At 34.2% G+C, this 23,365-nt stretch overlaps 1 protein-coding gene across 1 annotated transcript in view; it reads right to left on the minus strand.

Moving 5' to 3' along the window:
• Positions 1-6,041: 6,041 nt before the first annotated feature.
• LOC123667423 overlaps positions 6,042-23,365 on the minus strand; it is a 46,912-nt gene continuing 29,588 nt past the window's right edge. The window contains exons 14-23 of the mRNA XM_045601325.1: positions 23,050-23,163; positions 22,499-22,611; positions 21,944-22,121; positions 21,736-21,864; positions 21,566-21,655; positions 21,114-21,490; positions 20,718-20,937; positions 19,797-19,881; positions 6,767-7,066; positions 6,042-6,105 (exon numbers count right to left, since the gene is read on the minus strand). Of these exons, the coding sequence (XP_045457281.1) occupies positions 6,042-6,105; positions 6,767-7,066; positions 19,797-19,881; positions 20,718-20,937; positions 21,114-21,490; positions 21,566-21,655; positions 21,736-21,864; positions 21,944-22,121; positions 22,499-22,611; positions 23,050-23,163 (1,670 nt within the window). The remainder of the gene's footprint in view (positions 6,106-6,766; positions 7,067-19,796; positions 19,882-20,717; positions 20,938-21,113; positions 21,491-21,565; positions 21,656-21,735; positions 21,865-21,943; positions 22,122-22,498; positions 22,612-23,049; positions 23,164-23,365) is intronic.

The raw sequence follows: 23,365 nt of genomic DNA on the forward strand, positions 1-23,365 counted from the left end.
TTAATTCGCTACTGGATATTCAAATAAATATAACAGAACGTTTCCGTCTTCCTTGAGATTTTGTCTTAAATTTTTAGTTGACAGATATTAATATCATTAATATTATTATAATATTTTCTTGTGTTGTGTTTGTGTTTAATTGGTCGAGCCTTTTTCGACCTATACGCTTAGCAACATTCATTTTTATTTAGATGGATTACTGTTTCAGCGTCAATTTTATTAATAAAACAAGAATCACCATCTATTAGCGTAAATGGGTACTAAAATTAATTTACGTATAACATTTTTGTATCTAATTGGAGTAATGGAACAAGAGAATCCACCCTTATATCCAATTTACCAATAAAAATAAATATATTTTTGTGGGAATTCGTAGAAACAACCTAAATTAAAGTATATGTTGTGTGTATTCCAACCAATTTTCGGCCATGGCGACCACTTCGAACCCTTACAGGACTTGGCGTTGGTGCCCCCGAAGATGGCTTATATAACCGGTTTTTGCATTAAACTCCCTTGCACAAAGTGGGCAAGTGAGCTTACCACTCTCATAATTATAGTGAATGGCGGCGAGTGGACGGTCCCTGAGCTCATCGCGCTTGGCGTCGAGGTCAGCTAAACGCTGTTCCTCAAATTCGCGAATTCGCTTTTTCACAATCTCGCGCCAATCCAGTCGCTCTGCTGCCTAACTCTCCCAGCGAGAGGGCTCTATATTGTATCTTTTCATGTGACGCTTCAGAACATCTTTGTATCTGAGGAGTTATCCGCCATGCTTTCACTGGCCCTCCTCCAGATCAGAGTAAGAGATGCGCTTCGACACTCTCTCCTCCGCCATCCGTGATACATGACCGCACCACCGAAGTTGGCGACGCATCAAATATGCCTCAATGCCAACAACATTGGCCCGTCTTAGAACTTCAGTATTACGTACCCGATCGGACCATCTGAAAAAAAAAGTATATAATATTTACTTACTTAACTAAATTCAAGTTTAACAGATATGTCGTAAATTGTTAACTATTACAAATATCCATTAAACGCCACAGCTAAATAGTGGACTTAATTGCATATCTAGTAAATCTATTGAATTTTGTCACTGGTTTCGTAATTTATATATTATAACTGAGGTAGGGCACAGCAGGAATGTCCTGCTCAAAATATGGAGCAGCCCGACTGGGGAAGTATTGGGTCGGCAACGCGCTTGCGATGCTTCTGGTGTTGCAGGTGTCTATAAGCTACGGTAATCGCTTACCATCAGGTGAGCCGTGCGCTTGTTTGCCGACCTAGTGACATAAAAAAAAAATTATAAGAATAAATATCGGGGCTCATTTAAAATTTACCGAAACAAAAGTTTCGTTTTATTTACAAGACGGCATCTCATGGGTTTTTTTATTATTATTATTCATTGTGTTTTTATTATATTACAAATCCTGTGAAATACAGTATGATCATTATATTTTAATTCTAGAAACTTATATAAGTTTCATCAATAACCGAACTCCATTGAGGTTGACGTATCTTATTAAGTTTTTATTTGCCAAATCATATTTAATTAATTAATAAGTATTGATAATACTACTGTCAGATAATCAACGTGTTTAAATCAAATGGTAAAAAATTACAAAAAAAAATTCTAAATTTACGTTCAATCACTTAGCTATGAATTGTCAAACTTGTTGACTGTTTGTTTTATTTCAATCCACTAATCTACATTTAGAAGTGTATGTGACAGTTATTGTTGAATACTGTCATTTCAATAAAAAGCGTTAGACTACTGACTGACACACACACAATAGGCTAACGTGACTTGTTATCCTCAAGGGCACAGCAATCACTTTGATTAATTAATTTCTGAATAGTTGAATAGGATTGTTCTGTAATAGGACTAGCCGGTAAATTAGGCGGCTAATCTAAACAGTTGGCTGTGACATGTTATGTATGGATTAAAAGGGATTGGTGATATGACTTGTAATATGAATTTTGTCAAATGTGTGTTTCAATCTTAAGAATAATAAGTACTTCAAAATAATTTTTTTTTGCGATACAAATATACATATCATGCTACAAATCAAACTTATATGTTTAATGATTACAAAAAAAGGAGAAATTAATTTACAGAAATGTTTCCTTAATTCGTATTTTTAACCGACCTCCAAAAAAGGAGGAGGTTCTCAATTCGACTGTATTTTTTTTTTATGTATGTTACATCAGAACTTTTGACCGGGTAGACCGATTTAGGCAATTTTTTTTTAATCGAAAGGTGGTGTGTACCAATTGGTCCCATTTAAATTTATTTGAGATCTAACAACTACTTTTCGAGTTATATCTAATAATGCGTTTTTACTTGACGCTTTTTTCGTCGACCTACGTTGTTATACCTCATAACTTTCTACTGGATGTACAGATTTTGATAATTCTTTTTTTGTTGGAAAGGAGATATCTCTAGTTTAGTGCCATGATAAGGAAACCAGGATTTGATGATAGGATCCTAGAGAAATCGAGGGAAACTCTCGAAAACCCGCAATAACTTTTTACTGTGTGTACCGATTTTGATAATTTTTAATTTAATCAAAAGCTGATGTTTATGATGTGGTCACATATAAATTTTATCGAGATCTGATAACTACTTTTTGAGTAATCTTTGATAACGCGTAGTTACTTGACAATTTTTCGTCGATCTACGTTGTATTACTCGTCGATGTAATTGAAGTCGGTTTTTTTTTTCGTTTGCGAGAAAACACAATTATGTATTTACTTTTCTATAAGTATATATATGTATGTAGGTCTATATAGTTACGTGACGTGTCTCATGTTCATATTTTTTTAAATTATTATTCTACTTTTTCTTGTTGATTTTTGTATAAAATAAGAATATGTGTATATATATATGTTATATTGTAGACGTTATGCGACGTATTTCTCGACTGCAATGTCCATGTAATATCACACGGATCTGACCGCAACAACATTGCTGCAGTCTAACCGCCGAAAGAATGCGTTCCTGACACATTTCGTATAAAAGAGCCAAGTTACGGCCGTGGGTACAATAATTAGATTCTAGTGTGAGGTGTTGTAGGTACTGAAATCTATACATTGAAAAGTGAGTGTTTATTTTATTTCTTGGGCACGTCATAACTTGATAAAAGACATTACCAATTTCATTAATTTTGTTTTCTAATTATTTTTACTGTGTCACACTTAATACTTATAGCGTCAGATAGATTACACCATCTGTTAGCGAACACAGACACAGAAATTAGTCAGTTAGAAGTTTAATTAAATAAAACTTGAAAATCAGCAGAATTGAAAAAAAAATCGTATTCACAGTTTCCTATTCTCCTAATTCCTATCTGTGATATATCTTATATGATATCATCCATATAATTACTAAACCAACCATAAAACTTTACGAAGTAGTTAAAAACGGTACAATGACGACATGTTTATTGTAAATCCTTTAAGACTTGTTTTTATGTTGGGAATCAACGAGATAAGGGGACGAGCATAATGTAAGTTAATCTGCGCTTAGTCGCTGATTTGCGAATGGTACTGCTGTATTATCCTGCGCGTGTAGGCTTTATTTGTTTGTTATTCAACACAAATACTACGAAGACTATAAGACCTGTAACATAATAAGGTTCACTATTAAATTCATGATAAAGACATCAATTTAGTGGTAATGTATTTCGTGCAAGACTGTACTAAATTTATATAATGATCGACAATTTTTTTTCCAAAAATTAAGTACGGAGCTTATTGATTATTCTTCACTCCAAAATAAAGATTTGAAATCTTCTTGAATGTTCGTTTCATGCCTGCTTGAGTAAAGAAGTTTGATTTGATTTGATTCGTATGATTAGTAGTAAATTATGCTTTTTGAGATTTTAGTTGTTTTTATATAAATATTCACATAAATAACTATCAGTAGTAATATACTAGTGCTCTTTATAATTTATTTTAATTTTTATTAATGCTAAATTACATAACCAAACTTTATTATGTAGATTTTTAAAAGAAAAATAAACAAAACTAACGTCTATGAGAATACTAGTAACGCCATCTATTATCGAACTTCGGTACTAAAAATATGTGTGTTTTAAAAAATGACTGATATTATATTACACTGATTATTTCTTAAGATATTTATAGTAATACCCAATTCTGCACACCTATAAATATTCGCTCTTGTACGGCCTAAGGTTGGCTGGTAGAGAATGCTTTTAGCATTAAGCCCGCCTTTTGTACAATTCTTTTATGTATTAAGCAATAAAGTATTGCAATAAAGAATTAAATTTTATCACTTATACAGATATAACCTACTTATCAATATATCCAATAAAAGTACGATAAAAAAGTCGACATTTTTCTAATCCAAAACAAAACAAAAGCAATAAAAAGTGTATTTTACGAGACCATACTTCATGCTTTTGATCGGGACTGACCCTCGTTAAAGTTATCTGTTCATTTGACAGAAATATCCCGCTTTAAAATACAGATCGAACCTTTAATAAATAAAATATAAATAAATTTAATAAATAAATTAATAAATTGATGTGCAATAATTTTTGCACTCAATGTACAAGACTGTTTTCTTATTTATTTATTTATTTGTAATTACACACAATTTTGATAGATGTTTTTTTATGTTACTAGCTTTCCACCGCGGCGTCCTCCGCGTGGACTACAAAATTTGCAGCTGATATTCTAAACTAGTGATATTTGACAAAGTAGCATTCTCCAAGTCGAATAATTTTCAAAATCGCTCCTGTAGTGTCCTCCTGTGTTTTCATTTCAAACAAATAAAAATTTAATTGTTCTTGTTTATAATATTAGTGCAGAATTATAAATATGGTATATATTAGTCCATATAAATTAATAATTATTTAACAACGGACTACAATTACAAGATTTGAATAAAATTAAACAAAAATCAAGTTTATTTTCCTTTTTTTGTGTGTACAACGAATATTAAATATTTTTACTGTATTGGTATTAACCCATATGTGCTCAACTTTTTTTTTTCGTAAAAACTGATATTTTTTTGTTTTATTCTAAGTCCAATAAGCATAAAAATAAAGGTATTCTAAAAATTAAATAAAAAAAATATGCCGTTTTGGACATTTTCACCGCCCCAATTTTGGGGCGCTGAGCACGGCAGATCACGTCTATAACCACTCCTTAATTTTTTCAATTGCATTTATTTTAAAGGGTAATATTAATAAAATAACGGTTATAGAGGTTGTAAATAAATTTTTATTACATCTAAGAACATCTACATACATCCACACATCAGAATAATACCATTTTTTTTATTTATGCTATTGCGGTAGCAGCCTATATTTTGATCTAGGCGATCTACTCCGCCCATATATTGATTATACATTTGAACACAAAAGGGCTGTTGAATCGAAGGTTTTTTTTTCAGCACTTGACCATCGCTTGGATCCGCCAACTGGAGAAACACCTTCACAGGTCGAAGCTACGGTAACGACGTTACTGACGTTGTATCGTACTAGGGACACGCCTGATGTTTCATCAATGATTTGATGAAACATCAGGCGTGTTGATCATAGCTCCCACGCTGTTTTTTCTTTATGTCGTCGATTGACTCCAGCAGCGCATTTTCGACCCTTTGGCCCGTATTGTTCATGTCCCCTGGTGACCAAAATTCTTCAAAGCGATAAGCAATCAACAAGCAAACGATGTAAAGAAATTGTCTATGTAAACATGAACTCGAAAATCTGTAGGCAATTTAGCCGCCAAGTTCGTAATGACAGATCTTCCAACACCTAGATCGGGATTAGTGTTACCTGTGCTACCTCTTTTTGGCGCAGAAGTGGATGTATCTCCCGATAGGGATATCTTGTCGTCATCAATCGAGTCCACTTCTATAACTTATCTTTGTAAAAGTGAACCCGATTTGCGCACACATACAAGCAGCGCCTCGGCTCGTAGTTGATTGCCTGTCAGGTGCTTGATATTACCTACAAGCGCATTCGCACTTCGTCACTATCGCAGTCTCTCGTCAACATTTGGTTGCTGGGCTATGTGTAGATAGTGTCCTCATCTTCCGTCTCCAATAAGTCGATAATTTCTGCTAAACTCAACCTAAAACAACATAATAAATATAAAAGTATAACATATAAAGTACCAATATAACTGGAAGTTGCTATAAACAATGTAAATAAAATATAACACATATACCATGAAGTTTGAAATCAACATGCAAGTACGTGCCCAGCGCCCCAATAATGGGGCGCTATAAATAATGCCTCTAAAAAACTAAATCTTAACCGAAAGAATCGATTTTTATCACAAAAGTAATCAAATATAAAATAATACATATAAAAAAACTGCTTTACACGGTTTTACTTATAAATAAATAAAAAATAAACTTACTTTTTATTCTCGTCATCGTGAACACCACACTTGCACTTACTATTCTTCCAAAAAACAGAAAAAATGGCGCCAACAACTTTTCGTTTTTTTTTTTTTCATAATGTCAAAATGTAAACAAAGCGGACAGTACCATTCAATAATCAAACCACAGTTTTAGTTTGACACAGAAAATAAATAACCTGCCGTTTTAAAAATGGGGCGGTGAGCACATATGGGTTAAAAGTATACCATCCTTATTAAAATAATCTTTTATACCAACCTTTACTAAATCACTATTTACTAATCACCTTTTTTTTACGTGTCGCTGGGGAAGCGACCGGGGTATGTGGGACTCTTGCCGGCTCCCTGGCAGTCTACTCACTAAAACCACACAGCGTCCACATTCGTCGCTTGTGACGGGGTCGGAGGAATTCGGATTCTTCCGCAAACCCCGGCGGCGTGCCTCGACTCGGCGGCGGACACTCCACGGCAGATACGGTGGACGGCCGACTTCCCCGAGTCCCTCTGCCTGGCGTTGAAGGAGGAAGGCGACGATCGTGCTCCAACCTCCGACGCCCGGTCCTTTTGCGGCGAAGGGGGAGGTTGGTAGTATCCTCCCTCACCCGCTCCGCTGCCTCCTTCTGCGACACCACGCTTGTAAAAGGCGAGGACGGCATCCCAGCACCTTTCACTGCCGGCCATGGATGAATATCAAATGACCTAACTATTATACAGCCTTTTTTGTATCGTCCATGTAACATGACCTTACTCGTACTAACTATTGTTAGTTCTTACTTCTTTGACGCCGCTTTGTCACAGTGGTCACAGCTTTGGGTTTTGGAGGAGTAGTCACTTGTTCGGTTTCCACTTATGGCAAATTAATATTGTTATTTGCAGTACAGATGCTTAATGTTGTGTTTCCTAGTAGGGGTCGTTGGGTTTTTTTTTACTTTATTAATGCTACGATTAATTGCTTTATTTATTTTATTTATTTATTTTAATAAAATCTAGCAAATCAGAAAAAAAAATACTTTTAGTAATTCCGCCAGAAACGTCCCGCTTTGAAGAGTAAAGTAATCGGTCAAGTTAGTTTCCCGTGTATCACTGCATAGGTATAACGAAGCAGGTGCATCCGAACAAGTTGGGACCGATCAGAACTTGTTCCTGGTCAGTGAGTCGATTCAATTGTCAACCGTTACCGACGTATTTTGAATCGCTTTTTATTACATTACAAGTAAAGTTATTTTTATTTATTTTAATACGGATTCCCAGAGCACCGCTCTGATACGAAACGGGTCTTTTTGTGTTTTTATTTTTAATGTGGATTTGGGGAATTTCTGTGAGAATTTCTGAACAGTGTATATATTTATACTTTATACACAATTTAATATCTATTTACATAGATTTCAGCTTTATTACAAAAACGGAAATACATTATTCACGGTCTTATTAATAGTGTTGATGCTAAAATTTACTTCCTAATTAGAAATTACATAAGAATTTAATAAAAACTAATTACAGTGTCAATTTTTTTGTATTGTCCACTTGTACTCGTAAATTTAGAAAATTATGTACACAACCCTACAATGGAATAACGCAAATATTACACCTAATTTTTTTCCTTAACAGAACAGAAACAATTTTCGCAGTTAGTAAGCAACCTTTATGTTATAGCAAAGTTTTGGCGTCTGATAAATAAATTGTAGTTCATTTCTCGTTTATTTGGTGTAAATTTCCATTTCTAACCGTAATTATTAATTTATTATATAAGTATTATGATTACAGTACATAAAAATCTAAATTAGAACAACTAAAAATAATTAAATAAAATGAAAAAATGCTACTTCAATTCTTTATTGTTTTCGTTTTTCCTTAGGGTTTCCTTCAAGGTTTTTACTTGTTATTTCAATAAATACTTTTTACAGTTACAAGATTCTTGCTTCAATACATTTTAGTTCCTTATTACTAAATTTTACGTTCTATTTTTTTTTTACACTGGAGAAATATTCAAAAATTAATTTTGACTGATCTTATCCGGGAAAATTAATTTATCTTAGATAATAATTTCGAATACACTTAAAAAGTTTAATAGTTGTTTAAAATGTAAGTAGAGGTATATAAAAAGATATCACTATAATATGAAGAAAAGTATTTTATATCACTTTTAACCTACAGATTTAATTTTTTATTTAATTACTGCGGCTAGTTGAGACGGAAGCTTTTTTCCTACTTTCCTAAAATAGAAATAAAAATCCCAGCCTAAACATTTTTGAATATCATATTGACCGCTCCAGCGGGGTTCGAACTAGCGTCTCCGACTGACCGTGTCGGCGCTCTAGCCAATCCTAGCCTAGCTATCTGATGCAGATAATCCTGTAATTTTTTTTTTTAAATTTTACTCTCAACTTTCCCCAGTATGACGAAATTATTCTGAGAATCCGAAAATACACGCTACACAAACGTCCAGACCACAAAAAATATATGTATGGCTAGCAATTGAGAAAGTGTGAATCGTAAATTGTAAATATCCAAATTTAACTTTTCATATCCGTCGCATTTAGCCTGTAACATCCCATGTTGGGCATATGCCTCTTTCTGCATGCAGGAGTAGGATTAGTGCTTAATCCACCACGCTGCTTCACTACGGGTTGGCGGATATGGCGGTTTTCTACTATGAGTAACGATCGCTTTCAGATATTTATGATAACAACCGGGACCCATGGCTTAACGTGCTCACCGAGGCACGGTGGGAAGAACCACAAGGACAGACATCCAAACCGGAAAGAAATATTTGTACAAATACAAATATCCATCCCGAACGGGAATCGAACCCGCAAACCGTCTGTGATTTAGACGACTACTCGCATCACTAAACCAGAGCGGTTTTTTTTTTATCCATTGCCAACCATTGTTCGAAAAAAAATATTACGTATTAAATTGCCTTGAACTTTGATTTTTATGGAAAGGCAAATTCGTATATCGTGTCATTTAACAATCCTACGCTAAAGCATTTTATAAATACAGTTACAGCGCATTATACCGATCAATAAATGATAAATTGTTTGATATCACGCTACATAAATCATAGTTTTAATGATGATCCATCAATTAATTGGATCCCACTGCCATTCAATTAAAGATGTGTTATTTTATAACTTGTTTTGAATAATCTGTCATAATATAGTTAATAATGTCTTCCATGTTATTAAGAGTCAAAACATGTAATTAAAATGTCTATCATAACACCGTTTCTTTATTAAAGACTAGCTTTCCGCTCACGGCTTTGTCTGCGTAAAAGTATTACATCATTTTGGCTGTTTTCTATGGCTAAAAGGTCCAGTATCCATATAATTTAATTTTTACAAACATTCAACAATATACATCTTTCTTCTTTATAGTAGGTATAAATAAAATACCTTGCCTTATAAGTTAGTCTTATTTGATGATAATAAACGGTACAAATTACTTGATGGTAGAAAGAATTCTATTTAAGTTTCGTAATACAAAGGTTGCAAATATAATTTTCGTATATTTTTTCTGTAATGTTTAAGTTTTATCAAGTTTGTTGATAGGTACTTAATAATTTCTCTCGCTTTCCCCAAAAAATTATTTCATTAATTTTAATTAGACATTTGTTGTATATTTGCAAGACTTTAAACCGATCGAAGCTTTAGTCTCTGTATCGTCTTTGAGATATGAAAAATGACCAACAAATTCTTATTATGATTGGCAATTTCTAAAATATCAAGCTACATGCTACATCTCAATTTTATACGAATTCACAATTTTTCTTCACTTTTGTTGCACGCTTAGAAATACCGTATGAAAAATTATATAGCCCTCGGGTCATTATTACTGTCAAGAATGAAAATTACCACACATAAGCAGAAGGAATTCGTTATTCAAGCAGCGTCTCCCAATTTTAAGATAAGATCACACATGACGTCTCATTATCTGCTTCCTCTGTAACCTATATTAGGATAATGCTATGATTATCATACTCGTAACATAAACTTAAAGAACATCGGAGCTTTTGTGTGAAAATTCGTAATACATTATTAATATATTAAGATTTAAAATTCCCATAATAAAACTGTAGCAAAATGGTAACTACAGTATTAACAGAGGTTGAAATGCTTGATAATTTCAAAGATAATAAACCTAACTACATATATTAGTCGAAGACAGCGGGGTTGTCTAAGGGGTCATCTATTAATTACGTGAGCTATTTTTCGATCAGTTTAGACTCTCCCGCCTAGGTGAGATTTAGAGATATTTTCCTGGATTCCCCCCCTACGTGAGATTGACGCTAAAAATATTTTAAACTAAATTTATTTTTATTATTCGGTAAAATAATAAACTGTTCCGGTATAATATAGTAAATTTATTTACATTAAGTAAAATTCAAAGCAAAAGCTAAATGATTTTAACAGCCATTAGATTTATTTTACGAACAAAATGAACATCCATTTTTTTATGTCTGTAATATTTTATATTTTTGAAGTTGAGGTGAGTTTTTCGACCCTTCCCCCATTCTGAGCTCACGTAACTAATAGATGACCTCTAACTAATAATAATAATAAGAATACTGAGATAATCGAGCAAATAAACTACATCCTAACCGTCATGATCGTGCGATATGTCGCCTCAGTCTCCGGACACCGCTTGAAACCTCCTTTTGACTGTCTCTGATATATAGGAATTTGTGTTACAGTTGTTGTTGTTCTACGAAACGGATTTACCGAATCGAAAGACATTTTTTGTGTATATTTGGCAGATCGAAGAATAAGTAAGCTATTTTTATAATCCTAGGTGAAAAATGTGTATATCCGTATAGTAAGACAAGACCCTGTCAACAACTTTGATCATCTTGATATATACCTGTGTAATTTTTTTTAATTAAAAAAAAATATATAAATGGAGTTTTAATTACGTTTTCGTATAAAATAAATTGTAGAGTTGATGTATGTTGTACGCCAAAACCATAATCTTTCACCCCATTAATTAAGTTCTAAGGATAACCATCAAATTCATAGCGAAACCGCAGACTTATTGTTCAATAAAATAATCATTAAAACCACGTGTAGCAGCACTCAAATTGTATTCTTATACCGAAATTGTATTTTAATGGTGTTTCAAAAGAAACGCATAAATTTATGGGACATTATTCACCGCGATGTCAACGCTACACCATAAAATATGGTAATTAAAAGTTTTTTGATGGCTTAATCATTAATTTTATTGAGGTTAATGGTTGCTCTAAAAATTCTATTTGTTTCTTAATTGTATTCGTATAATTGTATAGTATTATTTTTATAACAATGTATTTGTGTGGGTTTGGCTTCAATCGAAAAATTTATAACGTAAGAAGTAATATTGCGTGCGTCGAAGACCAAATTTCTTATATTATGATTTTTTATGTACGAGTATTTATGCATTAACCGCTCCCTTTTAAGAAATGTGTTACCAACTTTTATATAGGCAATTAAAAAATCAACTGTGTGGATACGGCAGTAAGAATATAGCCACTCCCTCTGTTCTCGTCGGTGTCGTAAGAGTCGACTAAGGGATAACACAGTTCCACTATCACCTTGGAACTTAAAAAGCAGACTGACCTAAAAAGCCGACCGACCGTTCACGCCATTTTTGGCGCGAACTTATGGATGCCTATGTCCAGCAGTGGACTGTATTAGGCTGAAATGATGATGATGATGATGAATAAAAAAATCGGTAATCTTTCTACTGAGAATTTCTAATTCGAATTAATTAATTAAAAAAAAAAATAGAAATATTTTGACGACGCGTTATCGCAACGATATTAGCACTGGCTTGTTTGTGGCTGTTACGCTAGCGATTGCGGTTTCGATTTGCGCACATAGCGTACATTTGTATAGGCTATACAGATGTTTGCCGTAGTCTGGTCGTTTGTGCATGTGTGTTGTGTATGTTTTCGGAGCCCCGAGACAGAAGTAAATTCTACTGGAGGCTGTTGAGAGTTAGGCGTTTATTTATTTGTTTCCCAACATTAAATTCTATTGTTTTTTCTGATATTTTTAATACACATTCCATAATAACATCAAGATAATTTCACTATTTATACCAAAGACCAGGTACCTACCGCACAATTTACTTATAATATTTAAAATTGAGTCTTGTGATTGACCGATAGATTATATGACGATAATTCACGACATAAAGAAAATAAATTAATCTTAAACCAGCAAGAATCAACAGCTACCTTCAACTTAAATGGTTAAATGAGAAGAATTTGTTAGCGTAAAGTCGAATAGATAAAAGGCTTAGAAACTTCAAGTTATGTATAGGTGGCGTAGAATTCCTTCGAAGTTTGTCTTAACTTGTTGAACAAATACAAATGAAAGGGTTCTGAACAGTAATATCTGACAGTAATATCTCCACACCGCTTCAACACGCGGAAAACGCCCTTATCGAGTTCCTGGCCATAATTAAGGCAAACCGCGAGGTAAGCTTGGCCACCTGCAAAAAGATCATGCAGGCCTACCAGTACGATCACCAAAGATTACTGGAGGTGGATCTCGAAGAACCCGAAGCAGCCATATACAACAGTGATACCCGACAAATACTCAAGGGCAAGATGTCGGGTAGGTATATGGCCGCATATAACATCACAGCAGGCTTCGTGAGCGCGGTCGAGTCTAAGGGTAATGACGAGGAGTCACAAACCTTTGAAACACCCGAAGGGGACCCGGTGGTGGTAGTGGCGAGATGCACGAAAGTAATGCTGGGTGACCGGATGCTACGGATGGCAAAAACCATCACGGGCGACCGGGCCGAAGCCGGCTTACCGTACGTGACCTGGGAACTACCATCACTGGAGTGGATAAACGGGGTACCAGGATGCGGCAAGACAACCCGAATAGTCAGGGACTTCGATGGGGACACGGAAGTCGTGATTACGACCACAGTCGAGGCGGCTAAAGATCTAAAAGAAAAACTGGTGCACCGCTATGGCAACAAGGTCAAGCAAAGGGTGCGTACTATGGCCTCCGTTCTGGTAAATGGTTTCCGTGAGGGCTCAAAAATCAACCGCCTAACGGTGGACGAAGCCCTCATGAACCATTTTGGAGCCATAGTAATGGCCGCCCGACTATCGGGAGCTGAGAAGGTAGTCCTCATCGGAGACATAAACCAACTGCCGTACATCGGATCGGATCGGATCGTACAGGGATAACCTGTTCGAAATGCGGTATTGTAGACCAACCCTTATAACGACTATTTCGTGCGAGTTGTCGTGCACGCATCGTAACCCCAAAGACGTCGCCTTTGCCATCAGTGAGGTTTACAAGTCCGTGTACAGCTCAAGCACAAAGATCCGATCTTTGCGAGTGGAGAGTCTCACAGGCGCGCGCATTCCTGTAGGAAGGGACCGAACCCTGTACCTGGTATTTACGCAAGAGGAGAAGAGATTGCTGACTGACCAGGGATACGGGTCCGGTGAGGGATCGCGCGTCTTAACCATTCATGAGGCGCAGGGCCAGACCTATGAGGACGTCATCGTCCTCCAGACAAATACAAGGAGGCTCAAGATCCACGACAGCGTTTCGCACGCTGTAGTCGCGGTGACTAGACACACCAACACCTGTGTCTATTACACCGACGACCGTGACGACGCAATTGGTCGCTTTGTGGCGAGGGCTGCGGAGATGACGGACAAGAAAATCCTTGAGCATAGTCTCAAGATGGCCATTCACCATAGAGATGCTGCCGTCATTGAGAATGTGCTCAAAATGTTGAAAAATGTAGAGGTGTGAAGACATCATTGTATTGTAAGTATAAATTATGCGTAGATAAAAGTGTAAAGTAAGTAATATAAATAATAAAATTGAATGTATAGGAATAGGATAATGTAATTGTAATGATAAGGCTTTATATATTTACTTAATAAGATAGGATTAGTCATATAATATATTAATAAAAATTAAAAAAAAAAATGAAATTTAAATGGATAAAACGATTCCTAAGCACAAAAAAAAGTACCTAACTACTAACAATAACATAGGTTAAGTGTACATTGTAAGTAGCAAATAAGTGTACATATATTGTAGTTAGCAAATAAGTGTACATATATTTTAGTTAGCAAATAAGTGTAAATATAATAAAAATAATTAGTATATAAGAATATAAAATAAGCAATATGTAGAATAGTCTTGGTCAGTGGACTCGCGTCGACTTTTAGAAATTTGAAATTTTAAGACTAGTTATTAAGGCTTCTAGATTCTAAGTTGCGGTGAAGTACCGATGCATGTTAAAAAATAATAATAACAATATATGGAATAACAAAAGCACGGGCATAATAAGCCTGTGGATATATCACATAATTAAAAAAAAAAAAACAGTAATATCTGACATACGGGAGCGTCTGTTTTATTGGTTGGATATTTTGGGTCGTCTGCCAAACTGTCCCAAATATGAATTTAGTGTATGTGAGTGAATTTTGGTCAAGACAACAAGCAAAGAAAGTATGTACCTTTTAGTGCACTTCCCCATTCGAAAACCATATAATATGTCCAGCAATTTATAATCAAGCGGACCATTTGGCGCCCTTTTGTGAGTAGCGCCAGGGGCGTGATGACCCCCCCCACCCACCCCCCTCCTCACTAGCCACTGAGTATGTGACCTAATTATATATGTATAGGTATACACGAGCTTAACAAAAATAATAAGTAAGTATTTCAAATATAATATTAATTTAACCCAGAATGTGTCTACATAAATAACTTAATATTTCCAAACAAACACATAATTAAGATAAAGATGAAATAGAATACGGTGAACACTCAGGGATATGTCGATACTAATGACTGTCTTTGATACGTTGTGCTAAGAAAGCAGTCAGTAATCCTCCTATGGATATCCCCTTTGAATCCTTTGATACAGGAAACTTCCTAATACCTTGCAAATAAACATTTTTATTGTAAATGCTTTTAATCAAACTGTTTTAACGTTCACGTTTGTTTGTGTAACATATTTTGGTTTGTAAATTTTTTCCAATAATTTCAAAAAAAAAAAATTCAAGGTCTAGCTAAGTTGCAAGTTTTATTTACAAAAGAAAGCGCCAAACATTATGGCGCGAACACGCGTGTTAGGTACGTTTATCTCATTTTTTTTTAATTATTTTATCGACGTCCTTTTTAATTTTAAATTCGTTCAACTGTGGAAGTGATACAGAAAAGGCTTTTCAAATCTTTTTAATTGTTCAAAGCTATTTATCATTTATTTACCTAATTTTTGTTTTTCCGTTTGACAAAATAACTAATATTTGAAATCCTTATTACAATCGAAGCTAAATACGAAGAGAATTTCAATATTGAATACCAGTTGCGACAGTATAGGGAATCGAACTGGAATCTAATAAGTCATACAATAGTCTAACATACATTTGAAATGTATATAGGACTGCTATTGCTCTGGTTTTCTCGAGATTTGTCCTAGTTTGAAAAGCGTCCAGATTCCGTCTGGAGATTTTAAAGTTTATGTGTAGACACATATCTTTTTGTGTCAGTCGAAGACATGTAAAGATGAAAAAAAATACAAGAAAATTCATTTTTTTCTAGTATCCTTTGAAGAAACTTGACTTCGCTGAATTATTGGTTGTTTTAAAAGGTTTGTTCGTCTTCGGAAAATTCGATATTCATGATGGTAACCCTAAGCGTATAGAATTATATTTTAATAATGTTTCAAGCTATTAGGAGTACAATGTACATTTACCAAAATACATATTTCATGCCTCTTGAGAAATTGCTTGTGTTTTGTTTTGATACCCGTCAAATTGATTGACATTAAAAAACAATACACTGCCTATGTGAGTATTACATATATATATACTAACTGTACCCAAGTTTGCATACTATTTCTCTGTGTAACCTGTTTCGAGTGTATAATAAAGTACACTTGTGTTTATTTTTGTATAATTCTTTAGCAATAGGCTAATACCTACAACTTTATGTGTGTGTAGTAAATTTAATTGCCTTTTTTCATAGTGAATCATTTGAGAAATGACACGAGCTTGAAAATCACCTTTCCTTACAAATTATACTGAAACAACTTTTTCAGGTTTTATCACCCAGTGACCATAACACCAGTGCTCCCGCGACCATGGTTGCTATAAAGTATCCGAAAAGTCGGGCATGTAAAAAAAAATTAATAAACCACAATAATATCCGAAAAAGTTGTTTCATTATAACGAGTGAAATTTCCTTACAAAATCAAGTCCAATTTAAAGTTTTATATTTGTTAATATTATTTTACAGTTGTAATTTCATTCTAAGTAGTTAGCATATAAGAATCAATCACTTTCATATACATTTTTATTATTAATATAAGTCTTTTTTTGTCCATTATGCTTCAGCCTGTAATATCCCACTGCTGGGCATAGGCCTCTTTCCCCATGTAGGAGAAGGATCAGAGCTTAATTCACCACGCTGTCCAATGAGGGTTGGCGGATATATCCCTACTATGAGTAACGATTGCTACCAAGTGCACATGATAACACCGGGGCCGACGGCTTAACGTGCTCTCCGAAGCACAGTGGGGAGACCTACAAGGACAGCACTAACATCCAGACCACGGTAAACATCTATATGGCCAATACGAATGTTTGTCGTGTGCGGGGATCGAACCCGCAAACGCCAGCGCAATAGCCACAAACCAGTGCTATGACCGTTGTGCCAACGCGGCGTCATTTTTTTTACATTAATGATATCTTTTTTTAAATGTAATATTTATTTATTTTTCTTTTTTCTATGTTATTTTTCTTGTTCTTAATTAAATATCTCTTGCACTGTTTGCCTCGTTATATACAGCACTTACTCATGACCATGGGTTGACTGGAAGAAATCTCTTTTAGAGATAAGTCCACCTTTGCCACACCCCTTATTATTATGTTGTTTTTACATGTATGTTTTGAGTGCAATAAAGTATATATATATATTATAGTCAACACTTCACGAGTTATTTGTTCTGTTGACCTAGTTGCGTCATGTTATCAACATTTTATCCATTGGCAGGGGTTATCTGTATTAGATCGCTATAACTGCATTTGCACAAGCAGTATGTGCATTAAGGTATTAAATAAGTAAATACTACTATACTATCGTAGTTGAATTTTTTTTCGTAATATTTAACGAATATTAAAAATCGTAAAACGTGTGTAGGCACATACATATATTGCGTAATCTAACACCCAGAATGAATGAAAATTTTATTTTAAATTCGTAAGAGTTATTATTATGACTGAAATTCTTAATATAGGGGACATTATTATCATAATGGACGGACATTATCCTTTCAAGTTGCTGCTGGCAATGTTTTGAGTTTTGTTGTATTCATAAATGTAAATTTTATTTAAAATTTATGGCTTACTTATCCCTTAAATGTTTGAGTTATGGCTTTGATATATTGTGCATATATTAAAATATGAAGAAGCATGGTGATTGTAAAATAAAACGGGATTTTTAACATTATCTAGTAAAACACCTGTTATTTGAGGAATTGTATAATCTTATTTCGAGATATTTTTCGTCAGGTAATAAAAATATGATGCATTATTTCAGTTTGAATTAAGGAGGTATATTATTGTTATACAAAATATAATTTCTTGTAAGAAATAGTTATTTCGAGGTTACTTTCGAAATATACTAATATAAAATATGACGAATTAATTCTAACAATAGCTTTGTTGTTGTTTTAACAGGATTTCAAATGCAACAACTTTTACCAGATAGGTGTATACTTTCTGAAATAACATAACACGTATAAAAGTTAAAGTTCTTATTCAGAAAGGACAGTTTCGTCACGAAGCATCGTAGTAGCGTGTATAGTAGTAGTTATATGAATACATATGTATATAGGTACCCTTTAGGTTGCGTCCTAATAAAGCGTTCAACGAGTGATAGCTTCGGGTCTTATGCGTTTCACGGTTCAGCCTATAATATCCCACTACTGGGCATAGGCCTCTTTCCCCATGTAGGAGAAGGATCAGAGGTTAATGCATCACGCTGCTCCAATGCGGGTTAGCGGATATATTACCTACTAAGAGTAACGATCGCTATCAGTGTACATGATAACAACCGGGACTGACGGCTTAACCTGCTCTCCGAGGCACGGTGGGGAGACCCACAAAGACTGCACAAACACCCAGACCATGGCAAACACCTGTATGGCCAAAACAAATGTTTGTCATGTGCGGGGATCGAACCCGGAACCGCCAGCACAACAGGCACAATCCATGGCTGTGATCGTTACGCCACACGGCTTATTCGTCTATTCGTTTTTAAATATGTAGGTTAGGTATGCTCTTCAATCACTAATCAAAACACAATGAGATTGAACAAGGTCAATCAAATTAATTTAAAGGCGTAGTAATCTATCAATCTGTATTATATCTTGCAAATTAGTCAATACGTTTCGTGTCCTTAAATGAGTAATATTTATCACACATCATCTGTTTCTAGCTCCAGTATAAATAAAACTTCTGCTAATTGATATAAACACATTTATTTCACTTTATTAAGGAAAAAAAAGTATTACAAAAGTCATATTAATTTCAATTAATCAATGACAAAACCTCACAATTCAAACAAACTAAATAATCACAAATCAAATGTTATTCCTAAGTGTATTGTTATTTTAACAGCTTGTACAATTTAATGATTTATACTCGCGCGTACATTTACAACAATCAAGATATTAGTAACAAAATTATGTTTTTCAAACATACATATACATGAAATAAAGAATACACATTATTAATAAAATGTACTCATTATTATTAGTGAAGTTAGTTTTTAATTTAATAAAGACAATTATTAACTTAAAACATTATTCCGGAAAATATTGATAGTACATCTATTAAAATGATTTTTTTTTTACTTCCTTTACAGAAGCTCGTGATTCCATACGATAAAAATCTAATAATATCTTACCTAATATGGCAACACATTCTAATATATTATCTGTACAGTAGATACATAGACTATTTACAATAATTAATTATTTACATTTTTTAACAATAAACGTTAAATTTTAAATTCTCAAATATCATATCGCCCGTGAAACATTAAATGAACATTCAGATCATTTAAAATATCAGTCTCAAAATTTTAGAAAAATTCGAATAACGTTTATAAATTTGAAAATATTATTAAGCGAAATTGACAATTATTTTCGTTATATTAAAAATTTATATTTAAATATTTGAAGGTTAAAAAATAATTTACAAAAGAACTTAAATTATATTACATATATACTTTATCTGTTACATTATTTTGATAACGTAATCTTATTTCGAAATAAAGATGGCGTTATTTTATCACCTTTTATTTTTCACTAATTGTAAGTCACATCACATTTTAGTTTCTGATATATCTTCAGCACTGTCTCACCTGGTTTCTTGTCTATTCTCACTTTGTTGATTGTTGGTTTCAAGTGATTTGGTTAAAGACTCAACCTCTGATCTTGGCGGAGTTGCTGTAAATTAAATGTCTGATTAACAAAGCATTTACGCTTCAGCCTGTAATATCCCACTACTAGGCATAGGCTTCTTTTCCCATGTACGAGAAGGATCAGAGCTTAATCCACCACGCTGCTCCAATGCGGGTTGGCGGATACATAACAAAGCATTTACTGAAGAATAAAAAAAAAGCCCTAACTCGATGCTCTTTTGTAAATTTTTCAGTTTAATATCTAAGATTTTATTTTTGTGTTACCCACATTAGGAATTCTAAACATTTTGAATATCATATCAAAAATTGACCGCTCCAGCGGGGTTCGAACCCGCGTCTCCGACGTACCGTGTCGGCGCTCTAGCCAATTAAGCTATGGAACGATACACCCGCTCGAGCGAAATTTTCGATATGATACTTTTTAATTTCGGTTTAAGCGAACCGTGGCGCCGTCTATAGTGAGCTCTTTATAGAAACCCGTAACTATTCAAAGTTTCATATTGCAATGAAAATCTTTGACAGGAGACGACACCGTGCTATTTTTAATATCTAAGATTTTATTTTTGTGTTACCCACATTAGGAATTCTAAACATTTTGAATATCATATCAATTCTCAAAATCATATCTGGAGCGGTCAATTTTTGATATGATATTCAAAATGTTTAAATTTTTCAGTTTTTTTTTTTTTTTTTTATGTATTCCCTTGATATTCTTAAATTTTAAACCTTCCTATTATGTATTGAGGTACAAAGAAAACAAAATACTTCGCATCATAATCAAAAAGGTATTAAATTATTTTTTTTTCTTTTATATCCAACAAAAATATAATAATAAAAATTTATATTTTAGTTCCAACTCACCAAGAGCTGATCTTTGCAGAAGATTCTTGCTGAAATAAGCACTGCTACTATCTGTATTGACCCGAACAGGGGGCGAAGCCCTATAGTCTTGGGTAAGTGACCGAGGCTCTGAAAAGGCCTCCAGTTCCGGCATCTGGGCCAAGTTGAGAGGATTCCTATTCACCGTACTGTATACTGTGGGTGCGTATAGTTCTGGTGGCATACATTGCTCCATTGGCAGCTAGAATAAATTATTTTGTTACAAAAACTAGAAAAAAAGTTTAGTTACTGCATTTGTTAGTAGAGCATTCAAAAATTTGTAGATAACACAAAACACAATATTTCTGATGGCCAGGATAGCCAAACTGTGCAATTAGATATTATTTTAAAATTTTAAAATACTTTTAAAATGCTTACCAATCCACTCGTATTTAATGGTAAAGAATTCTTATATTTCAACCAATTTTCGTAGACTTTGTCGTAAGGCGCTTGACAATCATTTGGACCAATGTTTGGTACGTGGCCTAAGTTTGGCCCAAGGCTCAAACTTGGTCCAATGTTGGGCATATGTAAGCTATGTTGATATTGATGTACTCGGAAGTCCAATGGTCTTACTTGGACGTATTGGCTTTGTGGTTCATTATGTTCACAATGTCGATCGCAATTGGAACCATATTTATCAGAATCAGACTTCGATAGTAGTGGCCTTATTGAACTATAATCGGTCGTTGAGGATTTGTTCGAACAATTGTCGCTTATTTTGCCCTCAATTGGTATTATATCAGGGTTTTTATCTGGAAATATAGTGAAGTATTAAATGGATATCCTTTTATAAGGTTTTCTATTCAATAGAACAAAGGCTCGCTCACCTAAACTGTCGGCGCTCTCACATTCATTTGTAGCGGTGAGTGGTGTGTTCGATATTTCATCCTGTTTGCGTTTCGATTTTTCATTTTTTTCTGGAATAATAATTTACATCAACAACGACATGAATTTCCGTTAACTACGACTGTTTTTTTTTTTTATTTCTAGTACGTACCTTCTTCTTTCTGGCAATATTTCCAACAAAAGACAAATGCTAATATTGTTGTGATTGCGGCGATGCCAGCTACCGTGCACAGTACTGTTACTAGTATAGTCGTCAATTCTACCCGTACTGGCACGTTTGCTAAAAATATGAGAAAAAGTTATAGATATCTTTAGATTTTAAAAGATATTATTCCAAAATAGTAAGAGTATTTATTAACCCGTCTGTCGCTGTGGATGTTTTAGCAGACTGGAAGATAACGTAAAGGGCTCACTTGACCCTTTACTATTGTACGCACGTACGGACATACCAACTGCTCCAGTTAGGCCCCATACCGCGAAAATAGGCTCATCACTGCTCATGTTTCGCAACATCGTGCCTGTTACCATGTCAAATACCTAATTAAAAGAAAACGTATGTTAGCATCGTATATAAACTAAAATAATAAAGCTAGATTGTCTTTGGAACACTCAAATTTCATGGATCTAATAACTTAATTTTAAAAGTTATTTTGCTATAAAAATATATTTAGAAAATATTGTTATTCTCGTTCAATATTAAACTGAATGTATTTATTTTAAATATTTTGATCGATTTAAAAATAAAACGAATGCGTTTTCTAGTAAAATTATAAGCAATACTACAAACTACGTTCGTAAGACGTTCTGTAATCATAAACTCAGTTATGTAAAATATATTGATGAATATGCGGGGTTATCCATTAATTACCGGACACTGTATACAAAACTTGATAGAGGTACATAATAGTACTAACCTGCAAGAGAAATGTCTGTCGCAATCCACCGTCATGACCAGGCACACAAGCTAATGACACAGACTCGTGAGTCACGTTTGTGATGGAACAGCTCTTCACAGGAGATGGCTTTTCTAAGGCAATAATATTTACTTCAATAAACTCTTATGAGATTAATATAAATTCTTTATATTTTTTTCATTATTATATTTAACTGAGGTAGTATCTCAGCGTTGCGTTTCTGTGATGAGCAAGGTGACCAGAGCTCCTGGGGAGGATTGGGGGTTGGGTCGGCAACGCGCTTGCGATGCTTCTGGTGTTGCAGGCGTCTATGAGCTACGGTGAATGATTACCATCACGCTTGCCTGCTGACTTAGTTGTATTAATTTTTTTTAAATATATTTTAGTCGGTTCGGAGAAATAAAATCGTAAACACCATTATTTGTTACGGTAATAAAATGCTAGTTGGGGTACAATAGTTTTATTTGCGAAAAACTAGGAAAATGTTACATAACTTCCATAACAACCAGCGTTCGGTAAAGTTTGGTTAAAATTTTAATCTTCTGGCTTACCTGCGGGTAAAATATGGAACAAGCAAGCTACATCCTGACGACCGACTGAGTTAGTACCAGCACATTGTACCCAGCCGTAATCAGCTGAAGTGTTAACCATGTACAGGTATCTACCTAAACAACGAGAAATTTCATATACCTTAAAGCAAAAGTGTGAAAAATAAATAAATAAAACGATTTATATCTAGTGTATGATAAATCATATTTAAAATATCGTAATCAACTGTAAATATCCTCCTGCTAGACGCTTTTAGTCTGAGGATGTTGGGTCCTAATTCACTAAAGTTCTCCGGATTAGTAGTACGTGTCACAAAAT

This window comes from Melitaea cinxia, chromosome 28 (genome assembly GCF_905220565.1).
Source record: "Melitaea cinxia chromosome 28, ilMelCinx1.1, whole genome shotgun sequence".
In the NCBI taxonomy this organism is placed as follows: domain Eukaryota; kingdom Metazoa; phylum Arthropoda; class Insecta; order Lepidoptera; family Nymphalidae; genus Melitaea; species Melitaea cinxia.